This window comes from Calidris pugnax, unplaced genomic scaffold (assembly GCF_001431845.1).
Source record: "Calidris pugnax isolate Ruff unplaced genomic scaffold, ASM143184v1 scaffold224, whole genome shotgun sequence".
Lineage (NCBI taxonomy): Eukaryota > Metazoa > Chordata > Aves > Charadriiformes > Scolopacidae > Calidris > Calidris pugnax.
Window position 1 is genome coordinate 144,695 of NW_015090952.1, and position 16,765 is coordinate 161,459.

Genomic DNA, 16,765 nt, shown 5'->3' on the forward strand with positions numbered 1-16,765 from the left:
ACTTGGTTGCCATCAACAAGACGTGCTCTGCTCGTTTGGCTTTGCTACTCTGGAACACCCACAGACTTGAATTCCTGACTTGACATTGGACTTTCCTCATCACTGTGGACTTGTGCAGTGATTTGGACTCTTGGCTGAACTTGGTTGCCATCAACAGACATGCTCTGCTCGTTTGGCTTTGCTACTCTGGAACTGTGGCCTTGCTGGCAAGGTCACTTGCTGAGGTGGTTGGCTTCCTGAAAGGAGGCTGTAGAGAGGCAAGGGTTGGTCTCTTCTCCCAAGTCACAGGAGATGGGACAAGAGGAAATGGCCTCAAGTTGCACCAGGGGAGGTTCAGATTGGAGATTAGGAACAATGTTGACATGGAAAGGGTTCTTAAACCTTGGAATGGGCTGCCCAGGGAAGGGGTTGAGGCCCCATCCCTGGAGGTGTTCAAAAGATGGGTTGACATAGTGCTTAGAGACATGGTTTAGTGATGGTTTTTTATCAGCATTAGGTTGATGATTGGACTAGATGATCTTAAAGGTCCCTTCCAACTTAGACAATCCTATGATTCTATTCCAGCTCCATGACCTCCACAGAGCAGCCTGCCTTTGATGCTCACTGGCAGTCTATACCTGCTATCAAGAAAATAAGAATTACAGTAGCATCTTCCTGAGTATATATTTAGAACACATTCATGAAATGGCTTCTAAGTGAAGAAAAGCTATGAATGAAAAAAAAACCTGATTCATGTCAAAATTTTCTTATATCTAGAAAAACAGGAAATGTGCTATCAGATTAATATAATACCACAAAGCAAGTGGTTCTTAGTCTCCAAAGACAGAATTCTGCCAAGTAATTCTTTGTAAGGTCATATAGTTGTAAATATTTACATAATGAGGACATACATAAGAATTTACTAGTGATTTATATCCCAACTAAGACAGGCACGAGTCTTTTTCCAGCAGTGATTGATTTCTGGTTTGAGCAGTGCACGTGTATTTACTTCTGAGTTAAAATTAGGAGAAAGTAGTATAGACAATGTGTGTACACCTGTGATAGATTTGGTTGCATTTTGTGAGTTTGTGGTAACTAAGGGAAGAAATGTGTGTTTGTTTTCTTAATCTTCCCACATACTCTTCTGTGTTTATTCAAGCCCTGATCTTTCAATGACTTATGCATGCAATTAACTTCTAGCAGCTTAATAAGCCCCACTTTCAGCAAGGACTTCTTGCCTGCTTTCAGTTTAAAATGCACATAAATATGGCAGGATGGGAACCTTTCATAGTATTCAGTGATTATCTTAAAGTGCTGTCTATTTTCTATGACATATGCACATGTATTTAGCAGGAATAACACAGAATCAGAACAATAAATCTTAACATAGCTCACAAAGTCACCAAAAGTGATATTTTAGGAGTCTGGCCCACGTAGGACAGAGTCCTCTGGGTCTGAACTAGTTTCTGTACATTTCGGGTAAACATATCTGGCAGAATAAGAGCACGTTGAAATAGTTAATTCCAGGTAACAAATTATTTCTTGGAGTTAGACAGAGGGGAAATTCTCCTCCATACTCTTCTGTATTGCCAAAATGAAAATACATGTAAATGGAACATCCAGAATTGATCTCATGTACTTCATTGATCATACTAGCGATATCATTAATATGTGTGATTAATAACATTAATAATAGTGATATCATTTTGGCTCACAGTTTTTCATTTTCTGCCTTTAGACATTTTTCCGTGCTCAGGACCTGCTTGGCTGTTTTTTTGAGAAATATTCCTTGAAATCAGAGACTTCACTTTTTATATAGAGAGTTTAACTTGGGCAGTAATAGAAGGACAATAATCCAGGAGCTAGCATCATCACTGTAGTCACAGGTTTGCTCCTATTAATGCAGAGGTGCATTCAGCCTCTGTCCCAAACAGCTAAAGTTGTTATTTCATGGAATTTTGATTGAATGGTTGGGAATTGAGCTACAGGATGTGCATAATGCAAAGCCTACTGAAGTCACTGAGAAGACTTTCATGGGCTTCTGTGGGTGCTAGCGCGTACGTCAGCTGCTTATGGGGTACGCTGTGGTTCCTCATGGCTTCGTGATTCCTATGCTGGATTTCACTTTTAAATTAAGTTGTGATTTGAGGCTTACTCTAATGAAAAGAGGCTGCTCCACTTCCCCATTCTTAGGGTGCTGGCCTCCCCATTTCTCTGCCAGAATGGAAAGAGGAGGATGTTTTACGTGTATGAGGATTGCTCAGCAACGTGCTGCCGAGCAGAAAATAGAGTCCATCATGAAACAATAAATAAGATGAACAGACAAGTGAGGAGGTTACTAAGTCCTTCTGGGGCAGATTGATGGATTAGGTATGAGATATTATAATAAGCACATGCCCAAAGGCCTCCCTCCCCATGGGTTGTTTAATACTACTATAGTCACTGCGATAGGGTCTTTCTGAGGGAGAGTGCAACCAGCTGCAGAGAAGATTGGACCACAGAGTTTGTGGTCCATATGTGGTACGCCTGACCACGAGTCCCTGAAAGGACAGAGAACAAGAAAGCACTTAACATTTCAAAAGCCCTTCACCTCCGCCCCCGAAGAAGGAAGGAGAAGAGCATTGTTTACTCAGCCCCATGGTCAGCGGGACCATGAGGCAAGATGGAAAGTCAGAGGGTTACAGTAATATTTTCCTGTGTTCTGCTCCGTTTATCTTTTGTTTTGCCAGAAAGGATTTTACAGAACTTCAAAACAAAACCAAATGAGAAGGGGAAGTGGAAAAGGAAAGGAAGGAGGAGAAAGGAAAGGGATAAGGGGTAAGGGGTAAGGGAGAACAGAAAAGGGAAAAGAGGGAAGGGAAAAGGGAAGAGGGAAAAGAGAAACAGGAATAGGGAGCAGGGTACATTTTTTGACCCGTCTTTAGACAAATATATAAGGTGGAAAGGAAGCATTTGATTCCATGCAAATATTGGGTTTAATGTAACTGATGGCTGAATTAGTGTTAGCAGCCTATCAGCTCTCTAATTTAATCTTTAGACAAATATGTAAGGTGGAAAGGAGTGTTAGCAGCCTATCAGCTCTCTAATTTATTCTGAAACAGCAGTGGATTAAGAGAGCCAAGCATGGTCCAGGTCTTCTATCTTTACCTATACTCACTCTCCTGGTCTTTAACTGCCATTTTCTGTGGTCATGGGCAAGTCACTGACAACCAGACTCACAAAGGAATGAAGTATGTAAAGTCCAACCTTAAGTTCCCTACTTAAAATCACAGAAAAAATAGTTTAGAAGGGCCTTCTGAAGGTGCTCTAGTCCATTCTGCTGCTCAGTACAGGGATAACCTGAAGAACCAGATTATGTAGAGCCTTTTCTAGTCAAGCTTAGGACACCTGCAAGGATGGAGATCTCACAACCTCTCCCAGCAACCTCTTTCAGAGCTTAACCACTGTCATGGTGAATAAATTCTTTCTACCTATCCAATCAAAATTTCCTTTGTTGCAACTTTGGACTCTTATTTGTCCTTTTGCTCTGTTTTATCCTCTGAGAAGAGTCTGACTCTGTTGTCTACTCTACCACCCACGTAGTGATGATGGGGTCCACATCATCACCTTACCCAGGAGTGGAATTAATTTTTTCCACTGAAAATGCATCCTTTAAATTTTAAGCATCTTCAGTTTTTATACTCCATCCCACCATTCATCATATCTGTGAGCCAGGAAATTGCCATGTGGTATTTGTTTGTCAGATTTACATCTGGTAAATATATGTTTCACTATAAGTGGATCAGGAAAAAAAAAAAACACCACAAAAAAAGATCACAGCAAGAAAGATACATGTAGAATCGAGGCCTTGATTGTAGAATAAGGCCACCTTAGCAGTATTTTGAATTCAGTAAAGAATCGTTTGTTAAAAAGAAAGGCAATTATACACGAATTAAAAATTCAAAGCTTTCAGAGAAATGTTTTTACACTGATACCATTTCACTATGATAACTGATAGGCTATTTTGATCAACAGCCAGATTTGTTTCAGCTGAGAAAACTCACGTGTCATATACCTTTCCCGTAATTGCATCTGAAAGAAAAAATGAAGGCAGAAGAGGAAAAATCAAACCACGTGTGTCAAACCACGTTCACAGCCGGTCGGAAAAGGATGAAATGGTTGCTTGTTTTTCACAGTGAATAGCAGGAAAGGGTTACATTCATACACACACAGTACTACCGTGGAATACTCATCGTAGATGAGTGGTTCCTCCTACCAAGTCAAGGGCTACGTTGGTTTGGCAACCAACAATTTTGTTCTGAGAACAAAAAAAGCATCATATTCACAGAAGTGATGCAGTGTATTAAGTTAGTATGCAGTTAACCGAAGTGGGATGGCAGAAATAAAGATCCACACTGTGGAGAGACACTGTTCCCTCACACCTCGCTTGGTGATGCAGCCAGTAGACTAGCAAGGAGGATTATTGAGCCTGATCAACGGATACTCTGATGTTAGGAATTCCAAATATGAGAGAATTCCTAGAAAAGCCTTAGATTATGCATAATTTTCCCCTCATTTTCTTCACCACTACATGCTTTGCTTTGTGGACTACCATATACACATTGCTGCCTAATAATTGAATAAGCTACTAGTACCTTGCTTTTGGTTGTCCACAACAGCCCTTTGCCTCTTGAAGATACACCATCTAATGAAACATAACAGTACTGAGCCCGAAGTTTACTGTGGGACAAACGGCAACAACTCTAAATTAATGTATTTCAAGAAACAATGATGGTGGTTAGTTATCAAATTAAGACATCAAACATCTTATGATGCAGTACATGTGTATAACGGTGGGGAAAAAAGGACTTGATACATACTGTCATCTGTTCAACTTCTTTGGCACCATCAAGAGAGTGTAATACATCTAGAAAAGGTACATAGTTCCTCTCCCACCCCAAACAGATCTGCTCTTTCTAGGTGCCTATTTTTCCTATGAGCATGGCTCATGGCTCAACAAGTCTTAACATTTTTGTAGTTGCTCTCTGCAATGTCTGTGACTTCCCATGTTTGGGAACAGGAGTTACTAGAGATGGGAAGATTACATGGATAGAATTCGCCGCAGTCCAAATTGCTGCCTAATTTTGTTGGTTTTTAAACCTGTGGTAATTATGTGGGTTGGCCAATGGGGAAAAGATTGTTTGGTGACCTAGAAATAGTGGTGGTAAATAGACATCCTCTCTTCAATAGCTAACGTTAGTGACATCTGAAATAAAGCAATCAGATTTCACTGACCTGCACAATTCACTCTCTCTCTGGCCAGGGCAGTCTGTGTAAATTGGCAAGGTTACTGCAAGAATCTGATCAAATGGGAGATACCAGAATGAGAAAAAACAAACCAATCCGTTTGTAGGGATCACTTTTAATTATGGGACCACATTCTACCTGAGATGTTCAGGTAACTTTGCTGTCAGGCAGTTATTTCCATTAGAAGGCATTTTCAGTTTGGTTTGTTAAGTTTTAGTGAGGTAATTCTGTCTTCTTCCGAGGCACTTTTGAGCTTCTGTTGGTCTTCTTCCACTCTTGTTCCCCAGGACAAAACTGACATCTCTTACTTTGTAGCCCATAAAAATCACATAGTGTTGTCTTACCTAAGTAGAACACTAATCTACTGTTCTGTTCTGATCAGCTTACCTAAGTAGAATACTTGGCTGTCTCCATGCCCCCATCACCAGGTTTCTTTGCCCCATTCAGCAGCAGGTCCACATTTTGTCTAGTTTTCTTTTTGCTGCCAGTATACTTCCAGAAGCCCTTCTTGTTGCTTTTCCCATCCCTTGCTGGATTTAATTCCACGTGGGTTTTGGCTTTCCTGGTGTCATTACTGTCCTCTCAGAGAGCATCTCTATATTTTTGCCATGCCACCTTGAGCCAGTTTCCACCTCTTGTAGGCTTCCTTTTACTGTTTGAGTTAAGTCATATGAAATATCACCATGAGAGATGAATCAGAGCTTGGATGCCACACTGATTTATGTTCCAAAACTGTTTTGAGCAAACCCCCATTACGGGCTACTCAGAATATCCACACAACATAGCTAGTGCTTATAGGAAACTTTGAAACATGTCTTGGAGCAATATTCTTTTCTCTCAAGAGTCATCAACTTACTCTTTAGCAGGCAGCACAGAATTAAAATCATTTCTAGGTGGGTTCTGTCCTCCTTGAGTTAGGTAATGTGCATCACTGTAGGAAGGGAAATGGGTATAAAATACAATGAGCAATGTCCATGCAATTAGTCACTCTTAGTCACTGGTGACCAAAAAAGTGGGACGAAAGTCAAAAGCTATATTCAGCTTTCCAAAGAAGCAGAGTCAGACATCCTGACTGTATTTGGAACTGATTTCACAGTTCAGAGAAAGAAATGCCACAAATAGGATTGGAAGTTAATGCTACCTGAGCAGTTTTAAGTTACTATGGTAGGAACTGATGACAACAAAAAGTGAATTCAGTGGCAGCAGTGGAGGTAGACCTGGAGTCATAAGAGCCTGGAGATTCCCAAGCATAGAATGAACAGGCCAAAGCCCATTCTTGTTAATATTCTATCATCTGTACTGAAGATGAAGCAAAAGACCATGAATGAAGGTGCTGTTCAAATTAAAATCTCATGACTGAATCACTATTATGAGTTTCAGGCCTCCATCCATTGGCTGTTTGGAATGAAACACGCTTGAGTGCCTCCAGAAAACCCTGGCTTCTCTCAGAAAAACTTGGTTCAGACCCTGGTTCTTCTCAGGTTGGGCTGTAAAACAGACATTCATTTAAAATGCTGCAATTATTTGGCAAGGTATATTCATCCCTGTCTAGTGCTTTTTCCAAGGCTTTCTCACCAGAAGGTGTCCTGAATACATCTGTTGTTTCCCACTCCTCATATGCAAATACATTAAAATTAAGGTTTGCCCATTTTACTCATTCTTAGGGAGAATTCTACCTGGTCTTTGCTCTCTGCAATGTCTGTGACTTCCCATGTTTGGGAACAGGAGTTACAGTCCAAATTGCTGACTAATTTTGTTGGGTTTTAAACCTGCAGTAATTATGTGGGTTGGTCAATGGGGAAAAGATTGTTTGGTGACCTAGAGACAGACATTCATTTAAAATACTGCAATTATTTGGCAAGGTACATTCATCCCTATTGCTTTTTCCAAGGCTTTCTCACCAGAAGGTGTCCTGAATACATCTGTTGTTTCCCACTCCTCATATGCAAATACATTAACAGACATTCATTTAAAATGCTGCAATTATTTGGCAAGGTATATTCATCCCTGTCTAGTGCTTTTTCCAAGGCTTTCTCACCAGAAGGTGTCCTGAATACATCTGTTGTTTCCCACTCCTCATATGCAAATACATTAAAATTAAGGTTTGCCCATTTTACTCATTCTTAGGGAGAATTCTACCTGGTCTTTGCTCTCTGCAATGTCTGTGACTTCCCATGTTTGGGAACAGGAGTTACTAGAGATGGGAAGATTACATGGATAGAATTCGCCGCAGTCCAAATTGCTGCCTAATTTTGTTGGTTTTTAAACCTGTGGTAATTATGTGGGTTGGCCAATGGGGAAAAGATTGTTTGGTGACCTAGAAATAGTGGTGGTAAATAGACATCCTCTCTTCAATAGCTAACGTTAGTGACATCTGAAATAAAGCAATCAGATTTCACTGACCTGCACAATTCACTCTCTCTCTGGCCAGGGCAGTCTGTGTAAATTGGCAAGGTTACTGCAAGAATCTGATCAAATGGGAGATACCAGAATGAGAAAAAACAAACCAATCCACAGCCCACGCACCAAAGGAAAGGGGAAGGAATCGCAGCCAAAAGGACGGGCAGCCTCCAAAGCAAGTGTTTGATTTGGAAATTAACATGTTAGAATAAGAAATAAGTACTTTTGAACCCTTTGAATATCCCGAACGTAAGTAGTGCAATCAAATCTTCCCTTCTGCTACTCATTTATTGAAATGGCAGCTCGCAGCTGAAACCTGTATTTCAAAGCAGGTGTCTGTGTTCACCTGCTTGAACCAAACAAGCCACGGCGATGCTTATGCACACAGCATAAATCACTGCGTTCTGCTAACGACTCCTGCTTAAAGCAGTATTTCTCATTCTCTTTGGGCATCCGTTCACTTCTGCAGCAAGAAGTGGCAGTTCGGTACCGAACACTAGATCATCAGGATCAGGCATTGTCCTTAACACATGAGAAATAAATCACAGTTGAAACAGTTTAACTAAATTGGTGCTTGTTATGAGGTACTATCAGAAGTACCTGGAACGAGCAGTTTGTACACAGCGGCTGCTGCGCAGGACACAAATTGAATAACAGAGCTATAGCCGTTCACTTCTGCAGCAAGAAGTGGCAGTTCGGTACCGAACACTAGATCATCAGGATCAGGCATTGTCCTTAACACATGAGAAATAAATCACAGTTGAAACAGTTTAACTAAATTGGTGCTTGTTATGAGGTACTATCAGAAGTACCTGGAACGAGCACAATAGTGGTGGTAAATAGACGTGCTCTCTTCAATAGGTAACGTTAGTGACATCTGAAATAAAGCAATCAGATTTCACTGACCTGCACAATTCACTCTCTTTCTGGCCAGGGCAGTCTGTGTAAATTGGCAAGGTTACTGCAAGAATCTGATCAGATGTGAGATACCAGAATGAGAAAAAACAAACCAATCCACAGCCCACGCACCAAAGGAAAGGGGAAGGAATCGCAGCCAAAAGGACGGGCAGCCTCCAAAGCAAGTGTTTGATTTGGAAATTAACATGTTAGAATAAGAAAGAAGTACTTTTGAACCCTTCGAATATCCCGAACGTAAGTAGTGCAATCAGACCTTGCCTTCTGCTACTCATTTATTGAAATGGCAGCTCGCAGCTGAAACCTGTATTTCAAAGCCTGTGTTCACCTGCTTGAACCAAACAAGCCACAGCGATGCTTATGCACAGAGCATAAATCACTGCATTCTGCTAATGACTCCTGCTTAAAGCAGTATTTCTCATTCTCTTTGGGCATCTGTTCACTTCTGCAGCAACAAGTGGCCATTCAGTACCGAACACAAGATCATCAGGATCAGGCATTGGCCTTAACACATGAGAAATAAATCACGGTTGAAACAGTTTAATTAAATTGATGCTTGTTACGAGGTACTATCAGAAGTACCTGGAACGAGCAGTTTTTACACAGCCACTGCTGCACAGGACACAAATTGAATAACAGAGCTATAGCCCAATGCTGTGGGAAGTCTGTGAGTAGGCATGGCACTGCCCAAACAGGAGACCACTAGGACTTCTTTCAAGAATCACAGAATCACATGGGGTTGGAAGAGACCTCTGGAGATCATCTGGTCCAACCCCCCTGCCAAAGCAGGGCCACCCAGAGCAGGCTGCACAGGAACATGTCCAAGCTGGTTTTGAATGTCTCCAGAGAAGGAGACTCCACCACCTCTCTGGGCAGCCTCTTCCAGGGCTCTGCCACCCTCAAAGTGAAGATCCTCCTCATGTTTAGATGGAACTTCTTATGTTCAAGTTTGTACCTATTTCCTCTTGTCCTGTCACTGGGCACCACTGAAAAAAGACTGGCCCCATTCTCTTGACACCCACCCTTGAAGTATTTATAAACATTGATCAGATCCCTCCTCAGCCTTCCCTTCTCCAGATTAAAAAGACTCAAGTCCCTCAGCCTTTTCTCCTAAGAGAGATGCTTCATTCCCTTGATCCTCTTTGTAGCCCTCTGCTGTACCCTCTCCAGCAGTTCCCTGTCCTTCTTGAACTGGGGAGCCCAGAACTGTACACAGTGCTCCAGATGGGGCCTCACCAGGGCAGAGCAGAGGGGCAGGATGACCTCCCTTGACCTGCTGGTCACACTCTTCTTGATGCACCCCAGGGTGCGATTGGTCTTCTTGCCCACAAGGGCACATTGCTGCCTCATGGTCATCCTATTATCCACCAGGACTCCTAGCTCTTTCTCCTCAGAGGTGCTCTCCATCAGGTCAGCCCCCAACCTGCACTGGTGCAGGGGGTTATTTCTCCCCAGTTGCAGCACCCTCCACTTGCCTTTATCAAAGTTCATCATCAAGAAATTCCTTGTGTTGCATTGTCTAGAGCTGAGCCAGAACAACATCGAAAGGAGGTATTTCAGTACGGCCTTTCTCAGCAGAGCAGGTCCTTCACACAATTTAGTGGCAAACACAAGCGCAGTTGAGATTTTAAGTTCTACTCAGATCATGGAAACATATGCTTACTGCAAGCTTCCAGTGTGACCAGGATGCCTTCAGAGAGGAAACGAAGACAGCCAATATAATGCTATATCCACCCCAGCTGGTTTCCCCTTCTGAGGCCTCAAAAAAGGCCAAAAAAAATAATCTTCTGTTGCCTAGTAGAGTAGCTCAGCAAACACGTCGTTTATTGGCCAAGAGAATTAGCATGTAGAGGGCATTACAGAGAAAACGAATCCATTTAGAAAAGTGACAAAATGGAACAAATTTTCTAAATCAGGTTTGTTCTACTGGTGTTATCACTCTCCAGCTACTCATGCAGATAACCCTGACTGAACCCAACTGATTTGCTATCGTAAATTAACTGTGTTTTGCACGGAAAGGCATTTTATCAAGTATGAAATCAGGCTTAGCTCCACATTAAAAACATGCACAACAGCTGCTAACAGCCTGAAGACACCTCTGAAAGATACACAGTGGCTTGCTCAATTTAGACTTCCGTGCAGTTTGATGATATCCAAATAGTCAGTACAGTACAGTACAGACCAGCGTTGCTGTAATTGTGTCCTCTCTTAGGAAAGAGCCATTCCTGTCACCACATAAGTCAGTGCGATTGTGCACGTTTAACAAAGCACGTACTGTAATTACTTGATAGAAACAAGTTTTTAAATGCATATTCTGAAATGCTCCTTCTGAAAGGAGGGCGTAGAGAAGAAGGCGTCAGTCTCTTCTCCCAAGTCCCAGGTGATGGGACAAGAAGAAACGGCCTCAAGTTGCGCCAGAGGAGGTTCAGATTGGAGATTGGGAAACATTTTTACACAGAAAGGGTTCTTAAGCCTTGGAATGGGCTGCCCAGGGAAGGGGTTGAGGCACCATCCCTGGAGGGATTTAAAACCCAGGTTGCCATAGAGCTTAGAGACATGGGTTAGTGATGGGTTTTATCAGAGTTAGGTTGATGGTTGGACTAGATGATCTTAAAGATCCCTTCCAACCTAGACAATCCTATGATTCTATAAATATTTATTTACACTCATTACGTTGTTTCATTGTGAAGGGAAGCGCAGACGAGCAGCTTGTATGAATCACACCAATTGATCCACAGCCAATGAAAGTCAATAATTCAGGATTTCTCCAATAAACTCAGCAGGTCATGAGTGCAAAGTTTATGTCAACAGCCTAATGATAGTCATTCTGTGTACAGAGAGCCAAGGAAAGAGACAAATATTTACTTTATGTAAACTATTGCTGAGCATGTTACTTAGGGCAAGAAAGCCCTGTTCAGCTCGGATAATAATAAGACCCAGATGTCAATGAGAAATTTGTAAAGCTTCTTTTGGAGCACATAAACATAATACAAAGTGCAGAACCACCTACACGTAAACATTTTTTTTTTCCTATGTTTTTTTAAAGGCATGATTTGATGTGAATGCCAAGAACTGAAAAATGCTGATAACTGCCTAGATAAACTGCCTGGAAGAATAAACATGACTTTTGCAACAGAATACAGCAAGTCACAGGGAGGACTCTATCATTCAAAATTCAGCAGGGTTAGCATTCAGCTTTTATGACTTTTGTTCTGTCCACAATCTTGGTACCAGGATGTTCAGGACTGTGTTCCGAGCACCTTCTGTTCACTAACTGAATTTGTGGCTGAAGATGCAAAGCAACGTGGAAAAAGCAGCCAGGCTAATCAATGTAAATCAAGATACATTATCAGGTGTAATTAAAGGCCAAGTACATGTACCACAAGGCAATACCAGACAGAATAAGAGAGACTACACTTTTGTGTACAGATACATGCTTAATTGTCATTTGAGCAAAGGAGAAGTGATGAAGTAATTTATTAAGACACCAATATAACATATCTTTCATGCTCCCCCACAAACCCCAGCAGAAGAGGGTACTCTATTTGCGCAACTTTCATGAACAGGGGAGAAAAACTGCAAAAGCTCTCCATAGTTCAAATAACACTGTATTTGGGTGAAGAGGAGGAAGGTATAGTATTCCTTACCTTTTTGTACACATGCAGTGATAGGAGCAGCAAAAGGGACTAAAACCTTCCATCAGAGTTAGTAAAATTTCAGAATTCTAACTCACAGGAACTGCTGAGATTTCAGAACTTCTGCTCTGTTTCACTCTAAAGCAAGATCCAAGTATTTCTTAAAAGTTTTGGTGAAACAGTGACCAAATCCTATCAATCTGCAGAATATGCAACAGAAATTTAAAATACTGAATGAAATATTTTGATTTTTTTTTTACATTCTGTCACAACACATAGTTTGATCTACAAATTACATTACAGATATCAAACTTCATTTTAACAAGCTAAACAGCTGTCATTTTGATCAAGAAGGGGTTTCATCTCGTACTGTGCACTAATCAGTAACTCATGGTTTTAAATATAAGGTTTTAAATACTCCCTTTTGTTGTCTGTCCCATTTTAAAATGAAAACAGTAGTCAGACATTCTAGGACTTGGAAATGAAAGCAACACTTCTACCGAAACAACTGCCCCAACATCACACAGGTTCACTAAAATGTTAAACTAAAACCCAGAAGTTCTCGAACAATTTCAAAGACAGACATCTGAATGGTCCCCCTACAATTTCCCACCATTCTTTCAGTTTGTTTCCTCCTTCTCTGTAGGAACTGTCCATAATTACACAATTTCCTCAAGAAGAACATGACCTGGTCAAAACCCTTTTCCTGATAGGAAACAGAGTGAAATTTTCTAACTAATCTTTCTAATATCTCTTACAGAGACGTGGTAGAGCTCAAGCCCTCTGCTGGAGGGCTGCTGAGGCTTTTGGTTTTATCTGCACGCTCCACAGAATCACAGAATTATACGGGGATAGAAGGGACCTCTGGAGATCATCTCGTCCAACCCTCCTGCCAAAGCAGGTCCACCCAGAGCAGGTTGCACAGGAACGTGTCCAAGCAGGTTTGGAATGTCTCCACCACCTCTCTGGGCAACCTCTTCCAGGGCTCTGCCACCCTCACAGGAAAGAAGTTCCTCCTCATGTTGAGGTGGAACTTCTTGAAGTTTGTGCCCATTTCCCCTTGTCCTGTCACTGGGCACCGCTGAAAAAAGACTGGCCCCATCCTCTTGACACCCACCCTTTAAGTATTTATAGACATTGATCAGATCCCCCCTCAGCCTTCTCTTCTCCAGACTAAAAAGACCCAAGTCCCTCAGCCTTTCCTCCTAAGAGAGATGCTCCAGGCCCCTCATCATCTAAGCAAATTCCTCATTGAAGAGGTTGTCTGACTGGTGCAGATAACAAACTTTTCTCCTCCAATCTCTCTGAGGGTCACTGCTTTGTCTGCAGATTTGTAGAAAGTAAGTTACTGCTTCCCCATTCCTCAGTGAATAATTTAATCCATGAGCTGCTTTCTTGACACTATTTAACCAACTGAAGAACATCTCAAGGTATTTTTTTTTTCTTTTTGCATACAGCCTGTAGAATGGTACAGCAGAAGACACCTGCACTGTTCCTCTAAAGCCACAATTACTCATTCCCAGTTCCTCTTATATAAAAAGGAATTTAGAGATATAAATATGTGCTGTGGGGAGACAGAGGAGAGGTCAGCCCTCAGAAGAGCAGAGCAGCAATACTCAGCAGGCTGGAGAACCCTGGAAAGCAGTGATCTTAAGGAGACAGTGACAAGATGGACACTGGATAAAGCATAATTTTAGCAGCAAAAGGCCTGAATACCAGAGGGTCAATTCATCTTGCTGTGACTCCAAACATTTTCATCTTAAATCCACAGTTTATTTCTCTGCACTCTATTACTAAAAGGACCTGTGGGAAAGGAAGAAGAGCTCATTTCTGCAATAGTTAGACTGAAAGATTTGAAGTATATACCTCTTCACTCCTCAGTAGCTACAGGGAGAATTTATATCATTCATGGTTTTGCAGCACTGGGAGTGTCTAGCTCTCAGCAGCTGACTTCAGGCGATGAAAACATTTAAACCAAGCATCAGGAAAATACTGCTTATAACATAGTCTGATGTTGTGGAATAGAAAGCATGAGATCCCTATTACCTCAGGCACTTAAAAATCAGATGGAAAAGAAATTTAGTAAACTTTGGGAATAGGAACTTTTGCATTAACAGGCAAATGAGTAGGGAAGAATATTAGGCTAGGAAAATCACGCAGGAACGTGTTCCCAGAACAGTCTCCAAGACTCCAGTGGTCTAAGGAGACTTGCATAACCCCACTTGATCTTCATTCCTGGTAAAGTAAGGAGTCCTTGCAGCAGTAGTGAGATTCTGCAGTGTCCTGTATCAGTGGGGGTTATCCTTCCTCCGTCTGACTTCTGATCTGACTTTTACAGGGTAGGATATTTAAAGAACCAAGGCTTCCGGTAGTAGAAATGAGCATAGATCCACCAAAACCGAAATTGTGTGTCAAATAAATATTTGTTCTTGTAGTTCTTGTAGTTTTAATGAGCTTCTGCTTATTAATTTATCACTGTGCTTGTAGTTTTAATGAGCTTCTGCTTATTAACTTTTATGTGCCAAAATTCGGTTCTCTTCTGTCTGGATCTCACTCACTGCACTGTCATTCATTAGCTCCAGAAAAATATTTTCACCTGATGCAACAGATTTATCTCCAGTGTATATGTAATATATTGTATTTCTGTCACTGTTCACACATACAGCAACATTTCCCTCATTCTAATAGCTGGTTCCAGTTTGTTTCCTTAATTAATACAGTGTTACATATTTCTCATCTGCACTTACAGCATTTGTGAGTGATAACTAATCTGTGGGTTTTTTCTCCTACTGAAATAGTTCCCTAGAGCTTTGTCTCTTGAGATGCACCATCTATTCTATGGCAGTGTCAGTTAAAAAGGAAAAAACAAACAGTCTGAGTGACATTAAAGTCTTCATGTGCAGTATCTACTTCTCTTCAACAATTTCTAATGCTCCTGTCACATAGTTATCTAGGGGTCATTTAAATAACAAACTCAGACTGTTTTTGATGAGAGAGTAAAAAAAACTCTTTTTGATATATGCATCATTGCCCATAATGGAAAAGTATGACATTTTTTAAGCTTTTTCACTTTTCTCAAAATTACATGTAAACTTTTAAATCAGTGTTCTCTCTCTCCAATTAAATTTGAGGCTGTGTCTTCCAGAGATGCTGAGGGGTTTGGCTCTGTTACAAGAACCTGTGATCTGCGATTACAGGCTTTTCACTAATAGCCCGTAGCTGGTAAAACTAAACATTTAACTGACATAAAACCAGACATTTAACTCACGAGACCTGAAAAGGAGAATGTGCTCAGACGCTTACCAGGAGGAATCTCTGTAAACTTGAACAAGCATCACATTGAGAGAGCCTTTGCAGTCACACCGTGCCTGGCACCTTCCTGAGGTGTCGCTCCATGGCGACACGCACATCTGTCCTCATTGCTCTCTGCTACCTTTCTTTGATGTGACACACCCCCCAAAAAATTCACTATTGGGAGAGAGAAGGCGTGAGAGGCTGCCTTGCAGCTGGGGACCCAACATATTTTCCCTTTCCCAGAATGAATGGCAATTTAAGATCCTGACTCGCAGCAGCTCCCCTACATGAAAGGAGGAACAGTAAGCGGCAGAGAAAACGAAGATGTGGAATGTAGTCTCTTTCCATATTAGGAAAGCATATCTTCAAATTAACCCTTACTCTCAATTTATAGGCAGGATTTGGAGAAGTCTTACCTTCTATGATCTGAGCTGCTGAGCCAGCATGGATTGACAAGCCAAAGAGCAGGAGCAGCAAGTCCCAGGTCCACCAGGCGTGCCTGGAGCAGGTGTGCCAAAAAAAAAAAAAAAAAGGAAAAAAAGGGGGGTGAAGAGTGGGAAAGAATGAAACCAAAGAGTGTAATACAGAAGCACAAGAGGGAAAAAAAAAAAAAAAAGAAAAAGTAAGATTTAGAAGTGAGAGTTCTTACCATGAGAGCATTTTTCGAAAGTCAGTTGAAAGACCTCGAGTGAGGAAAAAGTTCAGCGCACATGAGTTTTATGCTTAAGAAAATAAGAAGTTAATAAAAACTGGAGCCTGCTGTTTCTCCTCCAACGTTTCAGACACAAGTGGAACAAAGGCAGCTCTCAGGCTCTCTGTGTGACTCACTGCAATTTAGTGCTCCGGCTCTGAAATCTGACTCCCCGTAGACTTCCCTGTCAGACCCGCTGCCGAAAACTTCCTACTTGACTTATGGATGGACACCCCTTACTGCTGTGCATCACCCCAATGTCATCACTACCCAGCCTTGCCTCTAACCACTGGGGACCCTGGCAGATAGCAGCGTAGCTTCTCCAACTCCCCCCAACCCCCCCATAACCTCCACTTAACCAATAAAACATGACCTCCAACGCCCTTCCATCCAGCATCATATAGCCAACGATATGAGTTCTGATATGAATTGGACGTTTTTCTGGCCACTTTAACCCCACTTGAACAGAAGCAAGCTTTAAGATATGAGCAGGATAGAGCAGTCACTGTTCGATTACAATATATACCTGGGAGTTGTAGTGTCTTACAGATTTTCTGTCGCCTAT

At 41.6% G+C, this 16,765-nt stretch overlaps 1 protein-coding gene across 1 annotated transcript in view; it reads right to left on the reverse strand.

The window, feature by feature from the left end:
• Positions 1 to 16,446, reverse strand: part of LOC106893776 (collagen alpha-1(XV) chain-like) — a gene marked incomplete at its 3' end in the record, with an annotated part of 158,713 nt that extends 142,267 nt beyond the window's left edge. The window contains exons 1-2 of the mRNA XM_014951987.1: positions 16,159 to 16,446; positions 15,926 to 16,008 (exon numbers count right to left, since the gene is read on the reverse strand). Coding sequence (XP_014807473.1) covers positions 15,926 to 16,008; positions 16,159 to 16,169 — 94 coding nt within the window. The remainder of the gene's footprint in view (positions 1 to 15,925; positions 16,009 to 16,158) is intronic.
• Between the last annotated feature and the right edge of the window lie 319 nt (positions 16,447 to 16,765).